General features: G+C 55.2%; 1 protein-coding gene across 1 annotated transcript; it reads left to right on the top strand.

Moving 5' to 3' along the window:
* Positions 1-314: 314 nt before the first annotated feature.
* NPAS1 (neuronal PAS domain protein 1) lies at positions 315-27651 on the top strand. The gene is made up of 12 exons (XM_055237492.2): positions 315-717; positions 4575-4739; positions 5196-5431; positions 15354-15427; positions 15719-15808; positions 17969-18134; positions 21006-21121; positions 21376-21533; positions 22394-22500; positions 22921-23068; positions 24738-24832; positions 27073-27651. Exons 1-12 carry the CDS (start codon positions 713-715, stop codon positions 27531-27533), a joined length of 1821 nt encoding a protein of 606 aa, XP_055093467.1. The 5' UTR covers positions 315-712; the 3' UTR covers positions 27534-27651.
* The last annotated feature ends 75 nt before the right edge of the window (positions 27652-27726 follow it).

Here is a 27726-nt window from a genome sequence, read left to right as displayed (position 1 = left end):
CATTTTTGCAAATCTCTTTAATGTCCAGCTTAATAGAAGATGGCTGGACCTTGGGCTGCGCACTGCACTTACGCCTGTGATCCCAGCACTTTGGGAGGCTGAGGTGGGAAGACTGTTTGAAGCCAAGAGTTCAAGACAAGCCTGGGCAACATAGCAAGACTTCAAAAAAAAAAAAAGAAAGAAAGAGAGAAATACAAGAAAGAAAGAAAGAAAAAGAAAGAAGAAAGAAAGAAAGAGAAAGGAAAGAGAGAGAAAGAAAGAAGAAAGAAAAAGAGAGAGAAAGAAAAAGAAAGAAAGAGAGAAAGAAAGAGAGAGAAAGAAAGAAAGAGAAAGAAAGAAAGAAAGAAAGAAAGAGAAAGAAAGAAAGAAAGAAAGAGAAAGAAAGAAAGAGAAAGAAAGAAAGAAAAAGAAAGAAAGAAAGAAAGAAAGAAAGAAAGAAAGAAAGAAAGAAAGAAAGAAAGAAAGAAAGAAAGAAAAACAGTAAGAAGAAGATGGCTGGACCTCACAGCTGCTTCTGCATTTGGTCTGTTGTGGTATCACGCATCACACAGCATCTGGAAATCTCCACCAGACAACAGAATGAAGTGAAAAAGGCAGAAAATGTCTCGGTATGAAAATTTGACCCAGCACACCAAAGAGGTTCTCAGGGACCAGTTCTGAGGTCACATTGAGACCTTCTAAAATAAACTTATTTTATCTTCACTATGATGCTATGAGGTGGGTACTAGAATTAAAATATCCCCATTCTACAAGGGAGAAAACGAAGGCCCAGAGAGGTGGAGTTACTTGCCCAGAGTCACACAGCAGTAAATGGCAGAGCTGAGGTTTCAACACCACCAATTAGACTCTTAACCTCACAAAATCCATGTGTAGGCCAGGTGTGGTGGCTCACGCCTGTAATCCCAGCACTTTGGGAGGCTGAGGCGGGCAGGTCACAACGAGGTCAAGAGTTTGAGACCAGCCTGACCAACATGGTGAAACCCCATCTCTACTAAAAATACAAAAATTAGCCAGGCGTGGTGGCACACACCTGTAATCCCAGCTACTCAGGAGGCTGAGGCAGGAGAATCGCTTGAACCTGGGAAGTGGAGGTTGCAGTGAGCCGAGATCCTGCCACTGCATTCCAGCCTGGGTGAGAAAGCGAGACTCCAACTCAAAAAAAAAAAAAAAAATCCGTGTGTATGTGCAATCATAAATAAATACAGCCCAGGCTGGGGGACCTGGCTTACGCTATAATCCCAGCACATTGGGAGGCTGAGGCAGGAGGACCGAGGCAGGAGGACTGCTTGAAGCCAGGAGTTCAAGACCAGCCTGGGCAACATAGCAAGACTCTCTCTCTACAAAACTTATTATTTTTTTTTTTTTGAGACGGAGTCTCGCTCTGTCTCCCAGGCTGGAGTATAGTGGCATGATCTCAGCTCACTGCAACTTCCGCCTTCCAGGTTCAAACAATTCTTCAGCCTCAGCCTCCTGAGTAGCTGGGACTACAGGTGCACGCCACTGTGTCCAGCTAATTTTTGTATTTTTAGTTGAGATGGGGTTTCACCATGTTGGCCAGGCTGGTCTTGAACTCCTGACATCAGGTGATCCACCCGCCTCAGCCTCCCAAAGTGCTGGGATTACAGGCATGAGCCACCGCGCCCGGCCAACAAAACATTTTTAAAAAATAGCTGGGTGGGGTGGTGCATACCTGTAGTCCCAGCCACTTAGGAGGCTAGGTGGGAGAATCTCTTGAGCCTGGGAGTTCAAGGCTGCAGTGAACAGTGATCGTGCAGCCTGGGTGACAGAGTGAGAAGACTGTGTCTCAAGAATAATTAAATAATTAATTAATGGCACAAGTGCACCTCTCATGGCTGGCATAGCACCTGCCCAGCCAGGAAGTGCTGTCAGGAGACAGGAGCCCATGATCTGAGCTTGAATCCTTGCCCTGAAACCCTAGCAAGTCTCTCTGGGGATAAATAAGGAACTATTGTCTGAGAGGCCACTATCACCAGGCTATATCACTTCCCCATGTCTCGGTTTCCCTAGTTGTAAAGTGGGTCTAGTAACACAGCCCATCTCAGAATCTTGCTATAAAATAAAGTATTAGCAAAAAACAAGCACTCCCTTAAGTGTTAACTATGAGGACCATGAATGAGTTTGTGTGTTCTTGTGAGCACATGCACACGGGTGTTTGTGTGCCTCAGTTTCCCCATCTGCCCAACCAAAGGCCAGCGCGTGCTCCCTGCAAGCCCCTGACTGTATGCCTCTTCTAAGACTCCCTGTTCCATTTTCTTTTTCTTTTCTTTTCTTTCTTTTTTTTTGAGATGGACTCTCCTTCTCTGGCCCAGGCTGGAGTGCAGTGGCAGGATCTCGGCTCACTGCAACCTCCGCCTCCCAGGTTCAGGTGATTTTTCTGCCTCAGCCTCCCAAGTAGCTGGGATTACAGGCGCCCACCACCACACCTGGCTAATTTTTGTATTTTTAGTAGAGACAGGGTTTCACTATGTTGGCCAGGCTGGCCTTGAACTCCTGACCTCAGATGATCCACCCGCCTTGGCCTCCCAAGGTGCTGGGATTACAGGTGTAAGCCACCGCGCCCGGCCCCTAGCTCCATTTTCATTCCCCATGTTGAGGTCATGTAGAGGCTTTTAAGTGCCTGGAGACCCCCATGCCAGGGAGCACCCTGAGAACAGGAAGTGGGGACTGCATGGAGGGAAGGAGCTAGGGGAACTGTAGGACCTCCTATCAGACTGGGGAAGGCCTGGCTTGGACGCCTGGGTCCCCGTCCTCTGTGTGAGGTGCTACAACCCCTAAGTTCCCATTTACGATCTAATGGGGAGCTTGGATGTCAGGGTTCCCGTCCCTGCGGCGGGGGATGGAGATAAGACGCCAGGATCCTGGTCTCTGGAGCTCCTTAGAGAGCTGGATCCTGGTCCCTGACGAGGGAGGAGTATGTCCCCCTTGACAGGCGGGTTGGGTTTGGATGCGAAGTCCCAGCCCTGTGGGGCGAGAGTGTGCTGACACCCAGGAGTTCTCTCCCGGAAACGGAGGGTCTCGAATTCTGGATTTGTGTCCCTGGAGGGAGCACTGACGTCTGAGTCTCCACTCGTACATGGGGCTCGGGTGCAGGGTACCTGTCTTGTCCCGAGGGGCTGCTGGGGCACTAGGTGCCTCCTGAAGGGGTGTAGACAGTGCCCGGACTCCGCTGTTCCTCTCTTGGAGTGGGGAAGCTCCGATCCGAGGTGCTACATTCTGACTCCCGGCGTTACCGTGGGGCAAGGGAACTCGGACCCCAGGGTAGCTGGAACCCCTACCAGGGAAAGGCGAGCGGGGCGGGTCCGGGGGCGGAGACGCGGTGGGCGGGGCTCCGGCAGACCCCGCCCCCGCCCGCCGCGCTGGTCGCGCGTCTCCAAGTCTGCGAGGCCGAGGTGGGCGCCGAGAGCCGGGCGCCACAGCCCGCGCGTCCCTCTGCGCCCTGCGCGCCCCGGGGTCTATGGAGCGGCCCCTCCGCGCCGCCCGGCCGGCCCCACGCCGCGCCCGGAGCCTGCTCTGCGGCCAAGTAATCGGACTGGCGGTCCTGCGGGTAGGGGAAGCTTGCGGGCTGGCAGGAGGGGGACTTCTGGGTCCCAGAGGAATGGGGGCTGGAACTCCAGTGTCCTGGGGGCTAGGGGGTCGGGACGAGGTTATCCCGAGTCTGGGGGAAGGGACGCACGGATGTTTGGGTCCTGGAGAAATCTGGGGTTGGGAGACCTGGACACGGGGGTCTGGGGCATCTGGACACCTGGCTGGGAGGTTTGGGGGCGGCCTGGTTCCTGGGGTTAGGGGGTGTTCTGAACGCCTGGTCCTGGAGGAATGAAGACCTAAGTGAAAACGTTAGGGGATCAGGAGACCAGGACACCTGGGCCCCGCGTGTCGGGTCAATCCTGGGGGCGTCCTGGGGCAGAGGCTGTGGCGGCTGCGTCCGGGGCTGGGGCTCGCGCGCCGGGGTCTTCAGGGAGGAAGTTGTGGTCGTGGGGATGTGGCGGTCCGAACACGTGGCGCCACCCCGAGAGGCTGGGGGGGATCCCTAGGCAGGACACAGGACGGGGGTCCCTGCCCTCTGCCCCCTGCCTCCTTAGCCCAGCCGAGAAAACAGGGTACAGATCCGGGGAGTCAGACACCGGGGATGGGCTTGGGGGGCGGGTCCTCGGGACAGAGGGCTCCGGGGGCTGGGGCGTGCGTGCCTGGCCCGGGAGGCGCCCGCCCCCCGCCCGGCTTGGGCATGCTTGGCACGCAGCGCGCGGGCCGGTTCGATCCGTATGCGCGCCGCGTGCGCCCATTGGTATGCGGGAGCCGGCCCGGCGCGGGCGTGAGGCGGGCGCGCTGGCGGGCGGCGCGGGGGAGGCGGCGGCGGGGCACGTCCTCACCCGGAGCGCCAGCCCCGGGCCGGCTAGGGTGGGAGCTGAGGCCTCCAGGGAGGGGAAACTGAGGCACCACCCAGCCCCCCCCCCCCCCAGCTCCTTGCTGGGACCCTGAGCCCGGCACGGATCTCAGTTTCCCTAGAAGGTCTCCCGAGGGCATTGAGCGCTGCCCCTGGCCCCCTCCCGCTGCAGGAGACTCGGGGTTCGGATCCCGCCTGAGCGAGCCCCCCCGGAGATGGCGGCCCCCTATCCCGGCAGTGGCGGCGGAAGCGAGGTCAAATGCGTGGGAGGCCGCGGCGCCAGCGTCCCCTGGGACTTTCTACCCGGGCTGATGGTCAAGGCGCCGTCCGGACCGTGGTGAGCAAAGCCCCGCCCCCCTGATCGCGGCCCCGCCCCCGGGGAGGTGTCCCCAGGGCCAATTCACACCCGATGTTCTGTCCCCGTGCCAAGGGGCAGTTCGCACCCAGCTCCCTGACCCGCCCCTTAGGGCTAGAAGGTCTTACCTTGAGTTAACTACCGTCCTGAGCCCGGTCCTCTGCGTTCTGCTTCTAGTCCGGGTCCTCAGAATTCACGCCCAACACCTTTAATCTCTCGCCCTTCCTCCTCCTTCCCCCCAGAATTGACATTCGAGGTTCTGTCCCTGGGTCGGAGTGTAGAATCCACACTCCGGTCTGCTCCCACCTCCAGAGATGTGGAATCCACTCCCAAGGTCCCGTCCGGTTCCCAAGGCCCCGGGAGGCGGGGCTCGCCCCCAGTTCCCAAGCCCCTGAGCCCCTAGGCCCCGCCGACACCTCCTCCGCGCCGCCCGCCCAGCCTGCAGGCGCAGCGCAAGGAGAAGTCCCGGAACGCGGCGCGCTCGCGGCGCGGGAAGGAGAACCTGGAGTTCTTCGAGCTGGCCAAGCTTCTCCCGCTGCCCGGCGCCATCTCCAGCCAGCTGGACAAGGCTTCCATCGTGCGCCTCAGCGTCACCTACCTCCGCCTGCGCAGGTTCGCCGCGCTGGGGGCGCCGCCCTGGGGGCTGAGAGCCGCGGGGCCGCCAGCTGGCCTCGGTGAGTGCGCATGCGCGGGGCGAGGGTCCCAGGGTCCTCCAGGCGGAGTCACTGCAGCCCGGATCTGAGCTGCGGAGCTGCCCTCGCCCAGATGCTTGTCTCTGGAGTCAGCCAGGACCTTTGCGTGTTCCTATCAGGTGGCTTCTGCTCTCCAAGCCTCAGTTTATTAAACTGTCAAATGGGCGCAAGAGGTTGGGAAGATTTCGTGAATTCTGCCCTAAACAAGGCCCTGGCAGTGCTAGTGGTCACTGGTAAATGCTATTCCTATATTTTTATTAGAGGAGAGGAATCATTATTACAACCAAAGAAACTCCCAGCAGCATGAGCGGGACAGAGGGGACTCACCCTGGCTTGGGACGCCCATTCGCTAATGGGCGAGATACCCTGGACCCAGACCTGAGGGGCCCCGGCGGGGACGCAAGGACTGTACAGTCTGAGCCCCCAGCTGGAGGAGCAAGAGGGAGACAGTATGATGTGGCAGATGAGATGGGGAACTTCAGGAAGATGCTCCAGGGTTCCTGTCGCCGCGCAGCGACGCCCCAGCTTTGCAACCCCAGGCAGGTCGCCTCACTTCTCTGTGCCTTAATGTGAAGTGGGAAAAAACGGTCCAACCTCCCCCAGGGGGCTGAGCAGAGAATCAACCAAGTCATATTTGCAAAGTCCCTGGAAGTGCCTAGCTAAGAGCAAGCCACCGCTATGCGGCCAATGCTGTTATCAGCAGTGACCTTGCAGGGCTGCTGGAGGGGTTCGGGGCGTGGAAGAGGGGCCGGGGGGGCTGCCGCTTCTGGAGCATCTCCTGCCTGTCTGGCACTTTTCTGAGCGCTGGGATCCAGCAGGAGAAACAAACTAGACAAAAGTCCCTGCCCCGGAGCGGCTGGCATCCTAGTGGCCAAGACACAATAAAGAAATAGGCAAAGGAATATAATCTAGAATATGTAAAAATATAAACTCTGTAAGATACAGATAAATATCTAAGTTTATTATTATTACTCAGACTTTATTACTGAGACATAGAAGTGTTGTTATATTATTATTACTTCTATTTTATGTGTTGGTTACAGCTTTGAGGTTATGAGGATAAGGCAGTGTGAGTGGTGTTTATCTGAAGTCTCAGGGCACCCCAGGCTACCCCTGTCCCCACCCCTCCAGGAGAAGAGGGTGTCCTTAGGGTGGGGTTGGAGGGGCTCCAATTCCCCTCCTGCCCCGTCCCAGGGGAAGAGGGGGGGAGAGAAAATAGCATTGATTAAGCTCGCAATAAATCACCATTTAAATTTAAATAATCCGGCTTCCCAGGCGGTAATTAGGCGAATTGACTGGCGCGGAGAGAATGCGGCATTAGCGCCGCTGATTACTGTCATTACCGCGAACAACATGTGCGCCGGCGGGGGATAAACATCTTGTCTATTGTCCCCGAGCTGGAGGGGGGAAAGGGGGGCTAAGAGAGCCCCGGCGGCGTCCAGCCCCCCATTACCTGGATGGGCATTCCGGGGCTCAGAGGCATCAGGGGCTGTCTGAGGTCACAGCACTGACGTGGAAGAGCATGGACTTAATCGACCCCACCTGGACCACGGTGCCAAGTGGAAGTAGGGTCAGGACAGTGTGGGGGGGCTTGGTACTGCGTGGACTCCTATAGTCCCAAAATTGGGAAATCGGGGGTCAGGGGCATTTCTAGCTCTACAGGGTCCCTAACAAGAGGCGAAGCACCTGCTTCCATAGTTCAGAGGAGGAGCTGAGGACAGCGTTTTAGCTGAAGCCACAGAGCAGAGCACTGCCGGTCACACTCTCTGAAGGGGAGGGGACTCCCATGCCCTCCTCAGTAATAAGCTGGGTACCATGGCTCACATCCGTAATCCCAGCACTTTGGGGCACCAAGGTGGGAGGATCGCTTTAGGCCAGGAGTTCGAGACCGGCCAGGAGTTCGAGGCCAGCCAGGGCAACATAGCAAAACCCTGGGCAATATAACAAAACTCTGTCCCTACAAAAATAAAAATATTGGCCGGGCGCGGTGGCTCACGCCTGTAATCCCAGCACTTTGGGAGGCCGAGGTGGGCAGATCACGAGGTCAGGAATTTGAGACCGTCCTGGCCAACATGGTGAAATCTCGTCTCTACTAAAATACAAAAAATTAGCTGGGTGTGGTGGTATGTGCCTGTAGTCCCAGCTACTCCGGAGGCTAAGGCAGGGGAATCACTTGAACCCAGGAGGTGGAGATTGCAGTGAGCCGAGATCGTGCCATTGCACTCCAGACTGGTGACAGAGCAAGACTCCGTCTCAAAAAATATATAAAAATAAAAATAAATAAATAAATTAGCCAGGTTTGGTGGCACCCGCCTGTAGTCCCTGATACTGAAGAGGATGAGGTGGGAGGATTGCTTGAGCTGAGGAGGTCGAGGCTGCAGTGAGCCGTGATCATGCCACTGCACTCCAGCCTGGGCAACAGAGCAAGACCCAGTACCTAAAATAATAATAGTAATCGTACAGAATGCATGCATCAGACCCTGGGATAAGCCCTGTATACAAAATAACTTTCTTTTTCAGAGGGAGGCACTATTATGATTCCCAAGTTACAGAAGTGTTTGCCCAAGGTCGCACAGCTGGGATTCAAACACAGATGACCTGGCCCCAAAGGCCGCCTCTCAACCATCATACATGGTCTGTAGGTCTACAGGGATGGGTTCTAGGTCTCTGCCTCTCTAGGCCTCAGTCCACCATCTGTGAAATGGGACAGCAGATGTTCAGGTCTAGCCCTGAGCCTCTGAGTCTGGAGAGGAGACAGCCTAAATCTCATGTCAGCATTCCCTATTGATTTTTTTTTTTTTTTGAAACGCAGTTTTGCTCGTGTTGCCCAGGCTGGAGTGCAGTGTTGCAATCTCTGCTCACTGCAGTCTCCGCCTCCTGGGTTCAAGCAGTTCTCCTGACTCAGCCTCCCGAGTAGCTGGGATTACAGGCGCCTGCCACCGCGCCCGGCTAATTTTTTGTATTTTTAGTAGAGACGGGGTTTCACCATGTTAGCCAGGCTGGTCTCGAACTCCTGACCTCCTTAGCCTCCCAAAGTGCTGGGATGACAGGCGTGAGGCACCGCGCCCGGCTTTTACGGCCTTCTTTCTTCCCATAGCACTTATTGTCATCTGACACTCTCTGTATTTATCTTGTTATTTTGTGTCATTCACCAACAGCCCCTTGGTTGCTGAGCCTGGAATAGCATCTGGGACACAATGAGGGCTTACTAAATTGTTGAGTGACTGTGACAGTTGAGGGAAGGAGGGGTGACATCTTTATTTATTTATTTATTTATAGATGGAGTTTTGCTCTTGTTGCCCAGGCTGGAGTGCAATGGCGCGATCTCGGCTCACCGCAACCTCCTTCTCCGGGGTTCAAGCAGTTCTCCTGCTTCAGCCTCCCTAGTAGCTGGGATTACAGGCATGTGCCACCACACCCGGCTAATTTTGTATTTTTAGTAGAGACGGGGTTTCTCCATGTTGGTCAGGCTGGTCTCAAACTCCCAACCTCAGGTGATCCGCCTGCCTCAGGCTCCCAAAGTGCTGGGATTACAGGTGTGAGCCACCGCGCCCGGCCCGTTTTTTTATTTTTTTGAAACAGGGTCTTGCTCTGTCTCCCAGTCTGGGATGCAGTGGTGCAATCTTTGCTCACTGCAGCCTCCGCCTACCAGGCTCAAGAGATCCTCCCACTTCAGCCTTCCAAGTAGCCAGGACTACAGGCACACGCCACCACGCCTAGCTACTTTTTGCATTTTTTATAGAGATGAGGTCTCACCATGTTGCCCAGGCTGGTCTCACATTCCTGGGATCAAGTGATTTGCCAACCTTGGCCTCCCAAAGTGTTGGGATTACAGGTATGAGCCACTGTGCCCAGACAAGGGGTGACTTCTTAGCTCACAGGTCAGGCACATCCTTGCTGAGGAAGTAACTTTTTTTTTTTTTTTTTTTTTTTTTTGAGACAGAGTCTCGCTCTGTCACCCAGGCTGGAGTGCAGTGGTGCAATCTCAGCTCACTGCAACCTCCACTTCCTAGGTTCAAGCGATTCTCCTGCCTCAGCCTCCCAAGTAGCTGGGTTACAAGCACACGCCACCATGCCCAGCTAATTTTTGTATTTTTAGTAGAGACAGGGTTTCACCATGTTGGCCAGGCTGGTCTTGAACTCCTGACCTCAGGTGATCCATCCACCTTAGCCTCCCAAAGTGTTGGCATTACAGGTGTAAGCCACTGGGCCCAGCCAAGGAAGTGATCTTTGAGCTGAGGCTCCAAGGAGGTGTGGGAGCAGCTGTGAGAAAAGCTAGAAGAGAGTGACTCAGCAGAGGGAACAGCAGGTGCAAAGGCCCTGAGGCAGGTGGGGATCAGCTTGCTGGGTACAGAGCCTCATGCACTGTGGTAGGGGTTTGGCTGTTACCCACAGTGAGAGGGGAGCCACAGAGGTGGTGAGGGCGGAAGTAGGAGCCCAGTGAGGATGAGGGCGTGGTGGTCCAGCCAGGGCAGCTAGACTGGGCTGGGGCCATGGGTGGTGAAACACAGGTGACATGGTCAGGTCCAACCCCTGGGACTTGCTTAAAATGCATGTGGGTGTGAGAGACACAGAGGGCGGCCTCCAAGAAACCACCCGAAAAGGCAGTGGTGCCCTGATGTTATTTGTAGTCATACTGAAAAGAAAAGTGCGGCCGGGGCAGTGGCTCACACCTGTAATCCCAGCACTTTGTGAGGCCGAGGCAGGTGGATCACCTGAGGTCAGGAGTTCAAGACAAGCCTGACCAATATGGTGAAACCCCGTCTCAACTAAAAATACAAAAATTAGCTGGGCGTGGTGGTGGTCACTTGTAATCCCAGCTACTTGGGAGGATGAGGCAGGAAAATCACTTGAACCAGGAGGCAGAGGTTGCGGTGAGCTGAGATCCTGCCACTGCACTCCAGCCTGGGTGTCAGTGCTAGACGCCGTCTCAAAAAAAAAAAAAGAACGGTGGCCTGACTCCCAGTATTAGGCACCTACTGTATGCACTAGCCCATTCAACTCTATCACTGTAGACGTATTTTACAGATGAGGCTGAGGAAAGTAAAGGCAAAGGTGACCCAGCACTGCCCCACCCCGTGGTGCTTGCCCCCATGCAGCCCTCAGGCCTGTGGCGCTTTGACAATAGGGCATGTGAAGGACCCCTCTCCATGACTTCCCTGGGTGATGAAGCCCCAGCCTCTCCTCTCCAGGACCCAGGGTCAGCACATCCCTTCAGGGCAGTTGAGAAGGGCAGGTGACGGGGGAGATCTGGGAACTTGGAAGAGGCCTTGGCTTCTGCCTTCTGCCCCTGGATCCCCCTCTGTCTGCCTCAGGTCCCCCCTCTCTCTGCCCTAGGTCCCCCCTCTCTGCACCCAGTTCCCCCCTCTCTCTGCCCCTGGGTCCCCCTCTCTCTGCCTCTGGTCTACCGTCTCTCTGCTCCTCGTGCTCCCTCTCTGTGCAAGAGATGAGGACACTGAGCAGGCTGATAAGAATCACAGCAAGTGTTTGTTAAATGGATGAGTGATGTTTGGGTTCTGGACATGGGAGGGCGGATGTGGAAGTGGTGAAAAGTCTCCTGCTGAATGTGGGGGACAGAGGAGTGGGGACATTTTGAGGGGAGAGGGAGAGAAGGAAACAGCGGGAGGTATCGGGCAGTTGGGATCGGGAGGTGGAGGCTGGGGGTAAAAAGACACATCAGTCAGTGATCAGAAGGAGACTCTGGGGGTCCCTTCACGGGGGACCGGACCCGTGTATGGGGAAGAGCAGGTCCCCAAGCCCCCCCCCAGCACACCCCCTAATCCCGACGTGCCCATTAATGTTGTTAATTGCAGCGGTTCAGTCTGACCCAGGCTGATCCTGGGAGAGGGAAAATGAAGGAATTAGCAAAAATGACAGGGGAAAATTGCGACAATTAGCAGGCAGCATTGTTCCTGCCTGTCACCCGGCTGGTTCCGAGCTGTATCTTGAGGGAGGGGGTCCCCGTCACCCCCCCCAGCCCCCCAGTAATTGTTCCTGGAGCTCCAGGCGGAGGTGGAGGCAGGGAGAAACAGCCAGGAGGGTGTGGGGTACTCCTGGGAGGAGGAAGCTCAGCTCAGACGCGAGGGGGCTGGGGATGTGGGGGCTGCGCGCCCATGGGGGAGGGGCGGGGTTTCGCCGCCTGGTGTTTTGATGGTCGGGTAATAACAATAGTAATCACACTATTAATACCAGTCCCGGCTCTGTGCCGCAGCATCTGCTTCTGCCAGGCCCCAGCCAGGCCCTTTCTGTCTGTTAAGTGGACTGAATGCGTAACCAGCCTGGGGAGTCACCGCTCCTGGCAAACCCGCTTGACAGACGAGGAAACTGAGGCACAGAGCAGCAGAGAGGCTGGTCCCAGGGCACACAGCCAGGGAGGGGAAGTGCTGGGGCCTGACAGGAGACCTGGCCCCTTAGCCCCATAGGAAGAAGGCACTTGGGGACCCTCAAGGTCACCGAGTCTCTCCTGGGCTCCCCACTCTCAGCGCTGGGTTGGAGCTGCCTCGGGGGTTGTCCTCTGCAGGGTCAGGGTCACCCAGGGGTCCTGGGTGGGGACAAGCTCTAGGACCCCCAGTTCTCTGCCTACCCCCAGCACAAGGTCCGGGGTCCTAGCTCCTGACTGTAGGGAGGGTGGGGCAGGGGGCACAGGTCTCACTTTGTCTTGGTCTCAGTTGCCATCTGTCTCTCTCTGCATCTCTTTTCCTCTGTCTCTCCATCTCTATTTTTTTTTTCAGTTTTTGTTTGTTTTTGTTTTTGTTTTTTTGAGATGGAACCTTGCTCTTGCTGCCCAGGCTGGAGTGCAATGGCACAATCTCGGCTCACTGCAACCTCTGCCTCCTGGGTTCAAGGGATTCTCCTGCCTCAGCCTCCAGAGTAGCTGGGATTACAGGCACCTGCCACCACGCCCTGCTAGTTTTTTTGTATTTTTAGTAGAGACAGGGTTTCACTATGTTGGCCAGGATGGTCTCGAACTCCTGACCTCAGGCGATCTGCCCACCTCAGCCTCTCGAAGTGCTGGGATTATAGGCGTGAACCACTGCACCCGGCCTTAGTATTTTTATTTATTTATTATTATTATTATTGAGATGCAGCTTCACTCTTGTTGCCCAGGCTGGAGTGCAGTGGTGGGATCTCGGCTCACTGCAACCTCCACCTCCCGGGTTCAAGTGATTCTCCCTCCTCAGCCTCCCGAATAGCTGGAACCACAGGCACGTGCTACCACACCTGGATAATTTTTTGTATTTTTGGTAGAGACGGAGTTTCACCATGTTGGCCAGGCTGGTCTTGAACTCCTGACCTCAGGTGATCCACCCACCTCCACCTCCCAAAGCACTGAGATTACAAGTGTGAGCCACCACGCCCGGCCTCCCCATTTTATCTATTCATTCATGAGCTGGACATTTGTGTGTTTTCCACCTTTTGAATGATGTGAAGTATGCTGCTATGAACATGCATGTACATGCTACAACGCCTGTTTTCTGTTCTTTTGATTACATAGATTACATACGTAGAAGTGGATTTGCTAACTCGTATGATAATTCTATGTTAACTTATTGAGAAACCATTAAATTGTTTTCCACAGTGGCTGTACAATTTTACATTCCCACCAGCAATGTATGAGGGTTCCAATTTCACCACATCCTTACCAACACTTACTTTCTGTGTTTTTTGTTTTGTTTTGTTTTTGTTTGTTTGTTTCTTGAGATGGAGTCTTGCTCTGTCACCCAGGATGGAGTGTAGTGGCGTGATCTCGGCTCACTGCAAGCTCCACCTCCTGGGTTCAAGGGATTCTCCTGCCTCAGCCTCCTAAGTAGCTGGGATTATAGGTGCATGCCACCACGCCCAGCTAATTTTTATATTTTTAGTAGAGATAAGATTTCACCATGTTGGCCAGGCTGGTCTCAAACTCCTGACCTTGTGATCCCCCCGCCTCGGCCTCCCAAAGTGCTGGGATTACAGGCATGAGCCGCCGCGCCTGGCCACTTTCTATTTTTTTTGATGCTAGCCATCCTAGCGGGTGTGGAGTGGTGTCTCATTGTGGTTTTGATTTTCATTTTCCTAATGACTAATGCTGTTGAGCATCTTTTCATGTGCTTATTGGCCATTTGTGTATCTTCTTTGGAGAAAAATCTATTCAAGTCCTTTGCCCACTTTTAAAAATATATTTTTTGTAAAGATGGGTGTCTCACTGCATTGCCCAGGCTAGTCTCGATCTCTTGGGTTCAAGCAATCCTCCCACCTCAGCCTCCCAAAGTGCTGAGATCACAGGTATGAGCCACCGTACCTGGCCCTTTGCCTTTTTTTTTTTTTTTTTCCGAGACGGAGTCTCACTCTGTCGCCCAGGCTGCAGTGCAATGGCCCTAACTCAGCTCACCGCAACCTCTGCCTCCGGGTTCAAGCGATTTATCCTGCCTCAGCCTCCCGAGTAGCTGGAATTATAGGCACCCGCCATCATGCCCTGCTAATTTTTGTAGAGACGGAGTTTCATAATGTTGGCTGGTCTTGAACTCCTGACCTCAGGTGATTCACCCACCTCGGCCTCCCAGAGTGTTGGGATTACAGACGTGAGCCACCACGCTGGGCCCCTTTGCCCATTTTCGAATTGTCTTTTTGTTGTTGAGTTGTGAAATCTCTATCTCCTTCTATTCCTTTATATCCCTCTGTCTCTATCTTTCAGTCTCCTCTCTGCCTCCTTCTCATCCTTCGGGTCTGCTCAAATGTCCCCTCCTTCAGCAGCCCTAACCCCATTACTCTCCACTTTGCACCACCTATTTCCTTCTCCATAGCACTGGCCACAAAGGGTAATTCCATATTTGTTAGTTTCTTTCTTTTTGTCTTTTTTTTTTTTTTTTTTTTTAACAGACGGAGTCTCACTTTGTTGCCCAGGCTGCAGTGCAGTGGCGTGATCTCGACTCACTGCAACCTCCGCTTCCCAGGTTCAAGCGATCCTCCCACCTAGCCTCCTAAATAGCTGGAATTACAGGCCCGTGCCACCATGCCCAGCTAATTTTTTTGTGTTTTTAGTAGGGACGGGTTTCACCATGTTGGCCAGGCTGGTCTCAAACTCCTGACCTCAAGTGATCTACCCGCCTCGGCCTCCCAAAGTGCTTGGATTACAGGCATGAGCCACCTCGCCCAGCCTGTTGGTTTCTTTTCTTTCTTTCTTTTTTTTTTGAGATGGACTCTCACACTGTCGTCCAGGCTGGAGTGCAGTGGCGTGATCTCGGCTCACTGCAACCTCCGCCTCCTGGTTTCAAGCGATTCTCCTGCCTCAACCTCCCGAGTAGCCAGGACTACAGGCGCCCGCCTCCATACCCGGCTAATTTTTGTATTTTCAGTAGAGACGGGGTTTCATCATATTGGCCAGGCTGGTCTCGAACCCCTGACCTTGTGATCTGCCTGCCTCGGCCTCCCAAAGTGCTGGGATTACAGGTGTGAGCCACCTCGCCCAGCCTGTTGGTTTCTTATTTATTTATTTTTATGGGATCCCTAAGCAGAGATGTTAGTTTCTTGCTTGCTGTTCAACTGCCCCTGGTCTGAGAGCCCAGCAGGAGGGGGGGTTGCTGGGCTGTCCTGGTCACCGTTGCACTCCCAGCAATGCCTAGTGCAGGACATAGGGAGAGTAGGTATTCAGGGAGCTTTTGTGAGTGAATGGGTGGATGAATGAATGAGTCCCTCTATGCACCCCCTGGCCCATCTGTCTCTGTGAGTCAGTCTGTCACTCACTGTCCCACCCACCTGTGTGTCCCACGCCCCAGGTCTCTCCCCCATGAGTGCCCAGATACCCCAAGATGCCTACAAGCCTCAGGGGAAGAGAGGGAGGTTTGTAGACTGGCTCCCGGGGGACCTGCCCTGGGCAGGGTCAGCCAGACTAACAGGCTTCATCCATCCATCTGCCTGCCCCCAGCCCCAGGCCGCCGCGGCCCCGCAGCGCTGGTCTCCGAAGTCTTCGAGCAGCACCTGGGAGGTCACATCTTGCAGGTGAGTGAGGTCCCTTCCCTGCCTGCTGCTCCTTGCTGCCACCTAGCGGCCGCCTCTGGAGAACAGCAGCCTCTTCGGCATCCATCCATTGTGGGGGGTACCTGGACTGGGAAGCCGAATGCTCAAGATCCCCCCACTCCCTGCCCCTTCCGAGGACCACTGAAGCCCCCTCACCACCAAAAAAGTCCACCTCAGGTGGAGACTCAGGTTTCAGAACCTCTTACCACTTGGCGGCTGGACAGAGGGACACCAGGTCATCCCCTTCCCCCTCCCTGTCTCTCCTGGCTCTAGTCCCTGGATGGCTTTGTGTTCGCCTTGAACCAGGAAGGAAAATTCCTCTACATCTCAGAGACAGTCTCCATCTATCTGGGTCTCTCACAGGTAAGGGACCCCCAGTGGACCTGGATTGGCTCAGCCACCATCTCCCTTGCCAGGCCTATGCATACCCTTCCTCTCTCCTGGTCTCACCATAGCAGCAAGAAAAATGGACTGGATCTCTGTGGTCCCCAAAGTGTGTTCCTTGGCACCCCACACGGCACCCAGCATGGTTCATCCTCAAAGGCAGAGGAGGGCTATTGTTTTTTTGTTTGTTTGTTTTGGGACAGAGTCTCGCTCTATCACCCAGGCTGGAGTGCAGTGGCGCGATCCCCACTCAGTGCAACCTCCATCTCCCAGGTTCAAACAATTCTCCTGCCTCAGCCTCCCTAGTAGCTGGGACTACAGGCGCCTGCCACCACACCCAGCTAACTTTTCTGTACTTTTAGTAAAGACGGGGTTTCACCATGTTAGGCAGGATGGTCGAGATCTCCTGACCTCGTGATCCACCCGCCTCGGCCTCCCAAAGTGCTGAGATTACAGCGTGAGCCACCATCCTGGCTGATGACGGCTATTTTTTTTTTTTTTTTTGAGTCGGAGTTTTGCTCTTGTTGCCCAGGCTGGAGTGCAATGGTATGATCTCGGCTCACTGCAACCTCCGCCTCCTGGGTTCAAGCGATTCTCCTGCCTCAGCCTCCCGAGTAGCTGGGATTACAGACATGCACCACCATGCCTGGCTAATTTTGTATTTTGTAAATAGAGACAGGGTTTCTTCATGTTGGTCAGCCTGGTCTTGAACTCTGAACCTCAGGCGATCCGCCTGCCTCAGCCTCCCAAAGTGCTGGGATTACAGCGTGAGCCACCGCGCCCAGCCTGAGGGGGGCTATTAAAGTAACAAGTAGATCTGAGGAAAGCAGGTTTGCTGAAAGATCAGTTTGCCAATGACTGGCGGGCCAGATGCACCATATTTGCCAACACTTGTTTCTTCTTAACAATTTTAAAGGTTTAGAGGCCGGGCACGCTGGCTCATGCCTGTAATCCCAACACTTTGGGAGGCTGAGGCAGGAGGATCACTTGAGGCCAGGAATTCAAAACCAGCCTGGGTAACATAGTGAGACACCCCACTCCAGCCTGGGCAACAAGAGCAAAACTCCATCTCAAAAACAAAACAAAACAAAAAATGTCCAGGGGCAGTGGCTCACACCCGTAAACCCAGCACTTTAGGAGGCTGAGGCGGGCAGATCACCTGAGGTCGGGAATTTGAGACCAGCCTGACCAACATGGAGAAACCCCATCTCTACTAAAAATACAAAATTAGCCAGATGTGTTGGCACATGCCTGTAATCCAAGCTTCTTGGGAGGCTGAGGCAGGAGAATCGCTTGAACCTGGGAGGCGGAGATTATGGTGAGCAGAGATCGCGCCATTGCACTCCAGCCTGGGCAACAAGAGCAAAACTCCATCTAAAAAAAAAAAAAAAGAAGAAGAAGAAGGAAAGGCTTGAAGCTGTTGAAGCTGGCGAGGGGGAGGATTTAATGAGGGGGCGGAGCCCAGAGGGATAACGGACTGAGGGAAGGATGTGACCCCCAAGCTGAGGGGCAATGGGAGTCATGGCAGCCATGGTGGTCAGGTAAGTAACTTGCAGAGGCATCTTTGAACTGTAGGTCAGAAGACTAGTGAGGACGCTGGGGCAGAAACACAGTGGGGAGAAGATGGGGGCCTGCATTGAGGGAGGCAGGGAGAGAAGGGGACTGCTAGGAGAGAGATTTACGAGGTAGAATTGAATGTAGAAGTGTCTGATTGAAAAGCTCTAACTCTTTAAGAGCTTAAAAACCACTCCTCTGTTTGTATCTTGAATCTCATTCCTGCTGGGACACCCAGTGATTCATGCCAAGGCACAGTTGTTTGCTGTATGGGGGTGGCAGTGAGTAAGCAGGAGTTGGGTAAACGGAGGCTCTGACACCTCCCACCCACACCCCACTCCCACACACAGCCCCTTAATAGAGTGGGCGGGGAAAAATCCTTACTAATCACTGGGTATGAAGCGAGAAGAGTCTAAGTTTGTATCTTCCGTTTGAAAGGTAATTTTTCTTTTTCTTCTTAAAAAAACACACTGGCATGAAGTGCACCTGCGTGCAGGCAAATGAGGCAAGGCTGAGCTCAGCGGGCGGGCGAGTTACAGCGCGCGCACCTCACCCGCCCCCTGCATTCCCCTCCTTCGCCGGCAGGTGGAGATGACGGGCAGCAGCGTCTTCGACTACATTCACCCTGGGGACCACTCAGAGGTGCTGGAGCAACTGGGGCTGCGGACCCCGACCCCCGGCCCACCAACCCCGCCCTCCGTCTCCTCTTCCTCCTCCTCTTCCTCTTCGCTTGCAGATACCCCCGAGATCGGTAATTCTAAGGGCCCCTAAAGAATGAAGTCTGAGGGTAGATCTGGGGACGCCAGCTGTACTGTATCCAGCCATGCCGCGTTTATACAAATAGCAGTGAAGTTAGAACTGTGTAGAACGAATCTTTGCAAAAGGAATCGGAGTATAAATTGAGGCGGTGAGACTTGGCTCCTTAAGCTTGCCAAGCTCCCAAAGATTCGAGCTACGGAAAGACCTCCCTGGCTGCTGAAAGGAGTTGGGAGAGGCTTAGGTAAATAACAAGGCAGGCTTATTGGGAATATACACTGGGCTGTGCCTTTAAATACATAATTACATTAGGGCCGGGCGCGGCGGCTCGCGCCTGTAACCCCAGCACTTCGGGAGGCCCAGGGGGGCGGATCACTTGAGCTCAGTTGGAGACCAGCCTGGGCAACATAGTGAAACCCCATCTCTACAAAAATTACAAAAAAGGCCAGGCGTGGTGGTGCAAACCTGTAGCCCCAGCACTTTGGGAGGCCGAGGCGGGTGGATCACCGGAAGTCAGGAGTTTGAGACCAGCCTGGCTTGCATAGTGAAACCCCATCTCTACTAAAAATACCAAAAAAAAAAAAAAAAAAAAAAAAAAAAAAAAATAGCTAGGTATGGTGGCGTGTGCCTGAGTCCCAGCTACTCGGGAGGCTGAGGCAGAAGGATCACTTGAACCCAGGAGATGGAGGTTGCAGTGAGCAGAGATTGTGCCACTGCACTCCAGCCTGGGCAAGTCCAAGACTCTGTCTCCAAAAAAACAACAACAACAAAAGAAAGAAAGAAAGAAAAAAACATTAGCTGGAGTGGTCCCAGCTACTTGGGAGGTGGGAGGATGGCTTGAGCCTTGGGGACAGAGGTTGCAGTGAGGAGATCACGTCGCTGCACTGCAGCCTGGGTGACAGAGCCGTGTCCAAAAAAAAAGGCTGGGTGCGGTGGCTCACGCCTGTAATCCTAGCACTTTGGGAGGCCGAGGTGGGCGGATCACCTGAGGTCGGGAGTTCGAGACCATCCTGGCCAGCATGGTGAAACCCCCATTTTTACTAAAAATACAAAAATTAGCCGGGCGTGGTGCAGGTGCCTGTAATTCCAGCATCTCAGGAAGCTGATGCAGGAGAATCGCTTGAACCTGGGAGGTGGAGGTTGCACTGAGCCAAGATCAGGCCATTGCACTCCAAATGAGACTCCGTCTCCAAAAAAAAAAAAAAAAAATTTTGCATTAGATCCTAAGCACAGGCCCACAATGGAAGAACTGTTATCTCCATTTTACAGCAGAAAACTGAGGCACGGCGCAGAGAGGTTAAGTCAATTGCCCCAGGTCACACAGCTATAAGTGATTGAGTTGGATTCCAGCCCAGGTCTGTCTGCTCTGGGGTCAGCACGCCTAACCCTTCTCTCCAGTGGAAATTTCCACTCCCACTGTGTATGGGAGGGAGGGTGCTGCAGATTACCCTGCCAGCTCTTTTTAGCTCTGAGATGTTGGGGGCCTATGAGGCTAACTATCCTGTAAATAGGATTTTCCAATCTTGGGTTTGCTTAACACCAAAAACATCTGAGACATCAGCTGTGCTTGCAAGCGTGGGGCGATGTCTGCAACACGTGCAGGCTGTTGGGGAGTGGGACTGTGTTTGTACCTGAGTTTTAGGCACAGGGTCATCTGTGTGTGAGCATATTTTTAAGACTGTTTTGTAGCGGTTACAGAAGGCTCTGGATTTGTGAGTCTTATTTGTTGCTATTCCCCAATCCCCTGTTCTGGGCCAGCCCCTGTCCTGGTGACATAGTAGTGACCATGACAGCTCCAGCCCCACCCACCTGGGGCTCCCAGTCCAGTGAGGGGAGACCAACCTGTCCTCAGACAGTGGCAACCCAGATGGGGCAGGGCTGGGATAGGGGAACCCAGAGGGGATGGCTGACCCAGCGTGAGGGTCAGGGAGGGCTTCTTGGAGAAGTCTGTGCTGAGACCTGGAGGATGAGAGGTGGGCTTTCCTCTAAAGGCCTCAGGAAGCTATGGCAGGTTCAGAGCAGAGGAGGGCCGGGGCACGTTTATGCATTAGAAAGACGTAGACGGGGCCAGGCGCAGTGGCTCACGCCTATAATCCCAGCACTTTGGGAGGCCGAGGCGGCCAGATCACGAGGTCAAGAGATCGAGACCATCCTGGCCAACATGGCAGAACCCCGTCTCTACTAAAAATACAAAAACTAGCTGGGCGTGATGGCGCGTGCCTGTAATCCCAGCTACTCAGGAGGCTGAGGCAGGAGAATCACTTGAACTGGGGAGACGGAGGTTGCAGTGAGCCGAGATCGTGCCACTGCACTCTAGCCTGGTGACAGAGCGAGACTCCAGCTCAAAAAAAAAAAAAAAAAAAAAAGACGTGGATGGGACCAGGCATGGTGGCTCACACCTGTAATTGCAGCACCTTGGGAGGCCAAGGAGGGCAGATCACTTGAAGTCAGGAGTTCGAAACCAGCCTGGCCAACATGGTAAAACCCCGTCTCTACTAAAAATACAAAAATTAGTCAGGCGTGGTAGCATGTGCCTGTAATCCCAGCTACTTGGGAGGCTGAGGCAGAAGAATCACTTGAACCCAGGAGGCGGAGGTTGCAGTGAGCCAAGATTGCACCACTGCACTCCAGCCTGGGCAACAGAGTGATATTCAGTCTCAAAAAAAAAAGAAAAGATGCAGATGGCTGCCACATAGGGGAGCCCACATACTGTCCCCGTGAGCTTTCAAAATCATCAGGCATGCCTCTGAGTGTGGCCGTGGCCCAGTGGACATCTTGTGTCTATGTCCGGCTGGCTCTGCAAGGGTCAGGGTGGCCTGTGTTTCCTCTTCAGGACCCCATAACCTTCCTTCACTCTCTGTCCCAGAGGCCAGCCTCACCAAGGTGTCCCCCTCCTCCCTGGTCCAGGAGCGCTCCTTCTTTGTCCGCATGAAATCCACGCTCACCAAGAGGGGGCTGCACGTCAAGGCCTCGGGGTACAAGGTGGGTGTGAGCAGTCAGGCTCCTGTATTCCAGCCAGCCATGTCCCCGGATTGAGGGTGACCGAGGGAACCAGGCTGGTGGTTTCCCTGGCTGCCGGTGGCTTAGGGAAATGGGTCTGGGAATGGGACTGGGGGGTCACACAGTGTCCAGTCCTCCAGCACCTGTGGGGGACAGAGGGAACCCAGCCCAGTGATGGTCCTCTTGCCCCCACCGGCCCACCTTGCCCCTCCTCCAACCATGCCCACCACCAGCAGGTCATCCACGTGACTGGGCGCCTTCGGGCCCATGCCCTGGGCCTTGTGGCCCTCGGGCACACGTTGCCCCCGGCCCCCCTGGCTGAGCTGCCACTCCACGGACACATGATCGTCTTCCGTCTCAGCCTGGGTCTCACCATCCTTGCTTGTGAGAGCAGGTACCGGGGTTGGGGGCTGTGGCGGGTGGATTGGGGGCACAATGGAGATCTGGGGGTACATGGGAAGTCAGAGGGAGTGCTGGGTCTGCAGGGTAGGGCACTGGGGAGCCATGGGAGGCGGAACAGCAGTGGAGGGGCAGGGTGATGGGGAGGAGGGAAGGCAGGGGACCAGGGCGGAGGCCTAGCCCAGGGGTGCCTTTGGGGATGGAAGAGGGGCTGTGTCTTGGGTCCGGGCCCTCCTTCTGGGGCTGCAGGTCTTGGCCCGTCTCAGCCCATTTCTCTGGTCTTTCATCTCTCATCCCTTTCCTCTCCTGCACCCCGCAGTGGAGGCAAATTAAGTGCTGAAATAGTCCCATGCTCTGAGGTCTCCAGGGTGCCTAAGGCCTTGCCACTTAGCATCCACGTGAATACTCAAAGCTACCCCGGGAGAGACACTGTTTTGTGGTTTGTTTGTTTGTTTTGAGATGGAGTCTCACTCTGTCAGGCTGGAGTGCAGTGACACAATCTCAGCTCACTGCGACCTCCACCTCCTGGGTTCAAGTGATTCTCCTGCCTCAGCCTCTCAAGTAGCTGGGATTATAAGCGTGCACCACCAAAACCAGCTAATTTTTGTATTTTTAGTAGAGACAGGGTTTCACCATCTTAGGCAGGCTGGTCTCGAACTCCTGACCTCAAGTGATCCACACGCCTCAGCCTCCCAAAGCGCTGGGATTACAGGTGTGAGCCACCGCGCCTGCCAACACTGTTACTGCACCCATTTTACAGCAAGGGTCTGAACCCCAGGGGACTCTGGAGCCAACTCTGCCTCTCCCCCAACCCCGTGGTCTTGGACTCCTCCCCTCTTCTCTGTCACCCCCCAGAGTCAGCGACCACATGGACCTGGGGCCCTCAGAGCTGGTGGGCCGCAGCTGCTACCAGTTCGTCCACGGACAGGACGCCACCAGGATCCGCCAGAGCCATGTGGACTGTGAGACCCACCTCCACCCACCAAGCCTGCCTACCACCCCCCAGACCCGAGCACCCCACTCCCTGGTCCCTGGAAGTCCTTCAGGGCTGCCCACAGTCCCTCCTGCTGCACCTACAGCTCCAGGGACTCCGTTCAGCACTGAAGAGCAGCAAGGAGACTGAGCGATGCCTCAGGATGTGGGGGGGTGTCAGGGGGGCTGTGGGGTCTCCAAAACACCCAAGAGGCCTCGCTGCTGGGCTGCCTCTGTCTCTCTGACTCTGCCTCTCTGTGCTTTCACCTTTTTCTCTTCTCCCTACTGTCTCCCTGCCCACTCCCCTGCTCTCACTCCACCTGTCTCCTCCTGTCCACCTGGCTCTCTCTGTCTCACCCCTGTCCCCACCCCACCCCACCCCTTCCCGTCTCTCCCTGGGCTGGGCCCAGTGCTGGACAAGGGTCAGGTGATGACTGGTTACTACCGTTGGCTGCAGCGCGCCGGGGGCTTCGTGTGGCTGCAGTCTGTGGCCACGGTGGCTGGGAGCGGGAAGAGCCCCGGGGAGCACCATGTGCTTTGGGTCAGCCACGTGCTCAGGTGAGGGCTGTGCCCACCCCTCCTGCAGGGGACTCGGGGCCCTGCTGTCTCTCCCCACCTCCGGTGGGGGTGCTTTGGGGAGGGCTTCTAGAATGGGACAAGCCCAAGGGGTCTGCAGACACGAAGGGGAAGGAGGGGAGGATGGTGAGAGCAGAGGCCCAGAGTGGAACGGTCTTGCTGGCAGGAGACAGAGAGGAGTCGCCAGCGGGAGGGGGACAGTATCTTTGAGGAAGGCAGGGGCAGGCTCACAGCCTCCTCAGGCTCAGGTGGAGGGTCTGGACTCTTGACTCTGGGGCACTGGGGAGCCAGGCAGGCTCTTACCAGGGGAGGCCCACAGAGCACAGCAACTAATGGAAAGAAGCAGGGAGGGGTGTTCCAAGCAGAGGAAGGGCTCCGAGCAACAGCCTGACCCTAAAGGTAACGCCTTGGGCTGAAGTAGAAAGCGGTGAGCAACCAGCCTGAAGATGACGGCCTGGCCTGTTGGCGCAGGGGCACTGGGGAGCCACAGAAAGCTTTAGGGCTGGAGAGGATCATAGTCAGATCTGCTTTTTAGAAAGACTGCTCTAGACCAGACATGGTGGCTCATGCCTGTAATCCCAACAATTTGGGAGGCCGAGGCAGGTGGTTTGCCTGAGCCCAGGAGTTGAAGACCAGCCTGGGCAACAAAGTGAGGTCCCATCTCTATTAAAAAATTTTTTTAAAAATTGGCCAGTTACAGTGGCACGCACCTGTGGTCCCAGCTACTCCAGAGGCTGAGGTGGGAGGATCACCTGAGCCCAGGAAGTTGAGGCTGCAGTGAGCCGTGATCGTGCCACTGCACTCCAGCCTGGGCGACAGAGTGAGACCCTGTCTCGAAAAAAAAAAAAAAAAAAAGGGAAAAACACCCTTCTAGGCCAGGCACAGTGGCTCATGCCTGGAATCCCAGCACTTTGGGAGGCCGAGGTGGGTGGATCACGAAGTCAGGAGTTGAAGACCAGCCTGGCCAAGATGGTGAAACCTCATCTCTACTAAAAATAAAAAAAATTAGCTGGGCATGGTGGTGGGCGCCTGTAATCCCAGCTACTCAGGAGGCTGAAGCAGGAGAATTACTTGAACCCAGGAGGCGGAGGTTGCAGTGAACCAAGATCACGCCACTGCACTCCAGCCTGGGCGACACAGTGAGACTCCATCTCAAAAACAAACAAAAATAAACCCTTCTAGCTGCCATGAAGGAGGCACTGAGGGACAAGATGGGCGCTGGAGGACCAGGGCAGAGGCTGGGGCCAGTCCTGGGAAGTGCCAGACCCTATGGGGGAGGAGGGGAGGAGACCGTCTTCTGCCCAGGTCTCTGGCTTTGCTGAGCCCGGATTTGGGCTACTGAGAGGAACAGCACGTTTGAAAGGAAGATGTAGATATCAGATGGGCATGAAGTGCCAGAGGACACCCAGGTGGTGACATCCAGGTGGCCACCGGCTATCCAGGTCTGGCCTTAGGAGCGAGGGCCACGCCAGGCTAGAAATCAGCCCAGAGTTTAGGGATCTGGTGATTAGCCTTGTAAGTGCCTCAGGGTGGGGACCCCACATTTCCCCGTGGGGGTGTCCACACTTATTGCCACAAGTTGGGTAAAGCAGGAGGGAGTCCTGAGAGGCCAAGGACCGCTGGCTCCTAACCGCATCCATCTTCTCCCCAGCCAAGCCGAGGGTGGCCAAACTCCTTTGGATGCCTTCCAGCTTCCAGCCAGCGTGGCCTGTGAGGAGGCATCCAGCCCAGGGCCAGAGCCCACAGGTGAGCCCCACCTCCCACCTCGGCCCCTGGGAAGCTCCAAGGAAACTTTGGGTCCTGGCTGTCCATTCCAGAAGCCACTAGCCACATGCAGCCATTTATATACAACTAAAATTAAAATCCAGGCCGGTGCGGTGGCTCACGCCTGTAATCCTAGCACTTTGGGAGGCCGAGGCGGGTGGATCACGAGGTCAAGAGATCGAGACCAACATGGTGAAACCTTGTCTCTACTAAAAATACAAAAATTAGCTGGGCGTGGTGGCACGCGCCTGTAATCCCAGCTACTCGAAAGGCTGAGGCAGGAGAATCGCTTGAACCCGGGAGGCGGAGATTGCACCACTGCACTCCAGCCTGGCGACAGAGTGAGACTCTGTCTCAAAAAAAGAAAAAAAATTTAAATCCAGGCAGGGGGTGTTGGCTCACGCCTGTAATCCCAGTACTTTGGGAGGCCAAGGCAGGCAGATCACAAGGTCAGGAGATGGAGACCATCCTGGCTAATACGGTGAAACCCCATCTCTACTAAAAATACAAAAAATTAGCTGGACATGGCGCCATGCTCCTGTAATCCCAACTACTCGGGAGGCTAAGGCAGGAGAATCGCTTGAACCCGGACGGCAGAGGTTGCAGTGAGCCGAGATCATGCCACTGCACTCCAACCTAGGTGACAGAGTAAGATTAAAAAAAAAAAAAAAAAAATTAGCTGGGCATGGTGGCACGTGCCTGTAGTCCCAGCTACTCAGGAGGCTGAGGCTGGAGAGTTGCTTCTACCCAAGAGTCAGAGGTTGCAGTGAGCTGAGATCGCACCACTGCACTCCAGCCTGGGTGACAGAGCGAGACTCCGTCTCAAAAAAATAATAAAATCCAGGCCAGGCATGGTGGCTTATGCTTGTAAACCCAGAATTTTGGGAGGCTGAGGTAGGAGAATTGCTCTAGCCTAAGAGTTCAAGACAAGCCTGGGCAACATAGTGAGACCCCGTCTCAACAAAAAATTTTAAAACTTAGCCAGGTGTGGTGGTGCACACTCATAGTCCCAGCTACTCGGGAGGCTGAGGTGGGAGGATTGCTTGAGTCCGGGAGTTAGAGGCTGCACTGAGCTGTGACAGCTGTACTGCACTCCAGCCTGGGTGATGGGGTGAGACCTCTTCTCAAAAAAATTTTTTTATTTATTTTTTTGGGTGGACGGAGTTTCACTCTTGTTGCCCAGGCTGGAGTGCAATAGCACAATCTCAGCTCACTGCAACCTCCGCCTCCCGGGTTCAAGTGATTCTTCTGCCTCAGCCTCCCAAGTAGCTGGGATTACAGGCGCCCACCACCATGCCCAGCTAATTTAGTATTTTTAGTAGAGACAGGGTTTCGCCATGTTGGCCAGGCTGATCTCGAACTCCTGACCTCAGGTGATTCTCCCGCCTCGGCCTCCCAAAGTGCTGGGATTACAGGCATGAGCCACCTTGCCCTGCGAAACAAAACAAAACAAAAAACACTTTAAATCCATGTCCTCACTCACACCTGCCACATTTCACATGCACAGTGGCCACATGTGGCCAGTGGCTGCTTCGTGGGACAGTGCGGACGTAGAACATTTCCGTTACCACAGAAAGCTCTATCCTGGAAACTTCCATAGAAGAGCACAGGTCTAGACCAGGGTATCTTGATCTCTGCTCTACTGACATTTTAGGGCCAGGTGATTCTGTGTTGGAGGGGACACTGTGGGAGGTTTATTTCACAGCATCCCTGGCCTCTACCCTCTAGATGCCAACGGTACCCTCCCCAGGGCTGTGACACCCCAAAATATCTCCAGACATTGCCAGGTGTCTCCTGGGGACATCAGCTGGCCGGGCACGGTGGCTCACCCCTGTAATCCCAGTGCTTTGGGAGACCGAGGCAGGAGGATCACCTGAGGTCAGGAGTTTGAGACCAGTCTGGCCAACATGGCGACACCCCATCTCTACTTAAAATAGAAAAATTAGCTGGGTGTGGTGGCACAAGCCTGTAATCCCAGCTACTGGGGAGGCTGAGGCAGGAGAATAGCTTGAACCCCAGAAACGGAGGTTGCAGTGAGCCGAGATGGTGCTAGCGCACTCCAGCCTAGCGGACAGAGCAAGACTCCGTCTCAAAAAAAAAAAAAAAAAAACCACTCCCAGCTGAGAACTACAGGTCTGGCCCACTGAGCACAGCTCCATTCCACAGATGGGAAGACTGAGGGCTGGGGACACACACAGGCCCTCAGCATCTTCCTCTTCCAGAGCCGGAGCCTCCGACGGAAGGGAAGCAGGCTGCCCCGGCGAAGAACGAGGCCCCCCAGACCCAGGGCAAACGCATCAAAGTGGAGCCCGGCCCGAGGGAAACCAAAGGCTCAGAGGACAGTGGCGACGAGGATCCCTCCGGCCACCCGGCCACACCGCGGCCCGAGTTCACCTCTGTCATCCGGGCAGGGGTCCTGAAGCAGGACCCGGTGCGGCCATGGGGCCTGGCTCCTCCCGGGGACCCCCCGCCCGCCCTCCTGCACGCGGGCTTCCTGCCGCCGGTGGTGCGGGGCCTGTGCACGCCCGGCGCCATCCGCTACGGCCCCGCGGAGCTAGGCCTGGTGTACCCGCACCTGCAGAGGTTGGGTCCGGGCCCCGCGCTCCCAGAGGCCTTTTACCCGCCCCTGGGCCTGCCCTACCCGGGGCCTGCGGGCACCAGGCTGCCGCGGAAGGGGGACTGAGGACTGGCAGAGCCGCCGGCGCTGGACCCTGCGACAACCGGGGTCTCCCGGGACAGTAGGCCCGGCTCTGCCCGCAGCCCTGAGAATTAAACGCCGGCTCTCCCTGCAGTGGTTTGGACTCCGGGCTGTGAGCTCCTCTGTCCATTTCTGTCTCCCCCGGGTGCTCGCCTCCCTCTCCCACCACCCGCCCTTC

Source organism: Symphalangus syndactylus, chromosome 13 (assembly GCF_028878055.3).
Source record: "Symphalangus syndactylus isolate Jambi chromosome 13, NHGRI_mSymSyn1-v2.1_pri, whole genome shotgun sequence".
In the NCBI taxonomy this organism is placed as follows: Eukaryota; Metazoa; Chordata; class Mammalia; order Primates; family Hylobatidae; genus Symphalangus; species Symphalangus syndactylus.
This window is presented reverse-complemented; position numbering and strand designations above follow the sequence as displayed.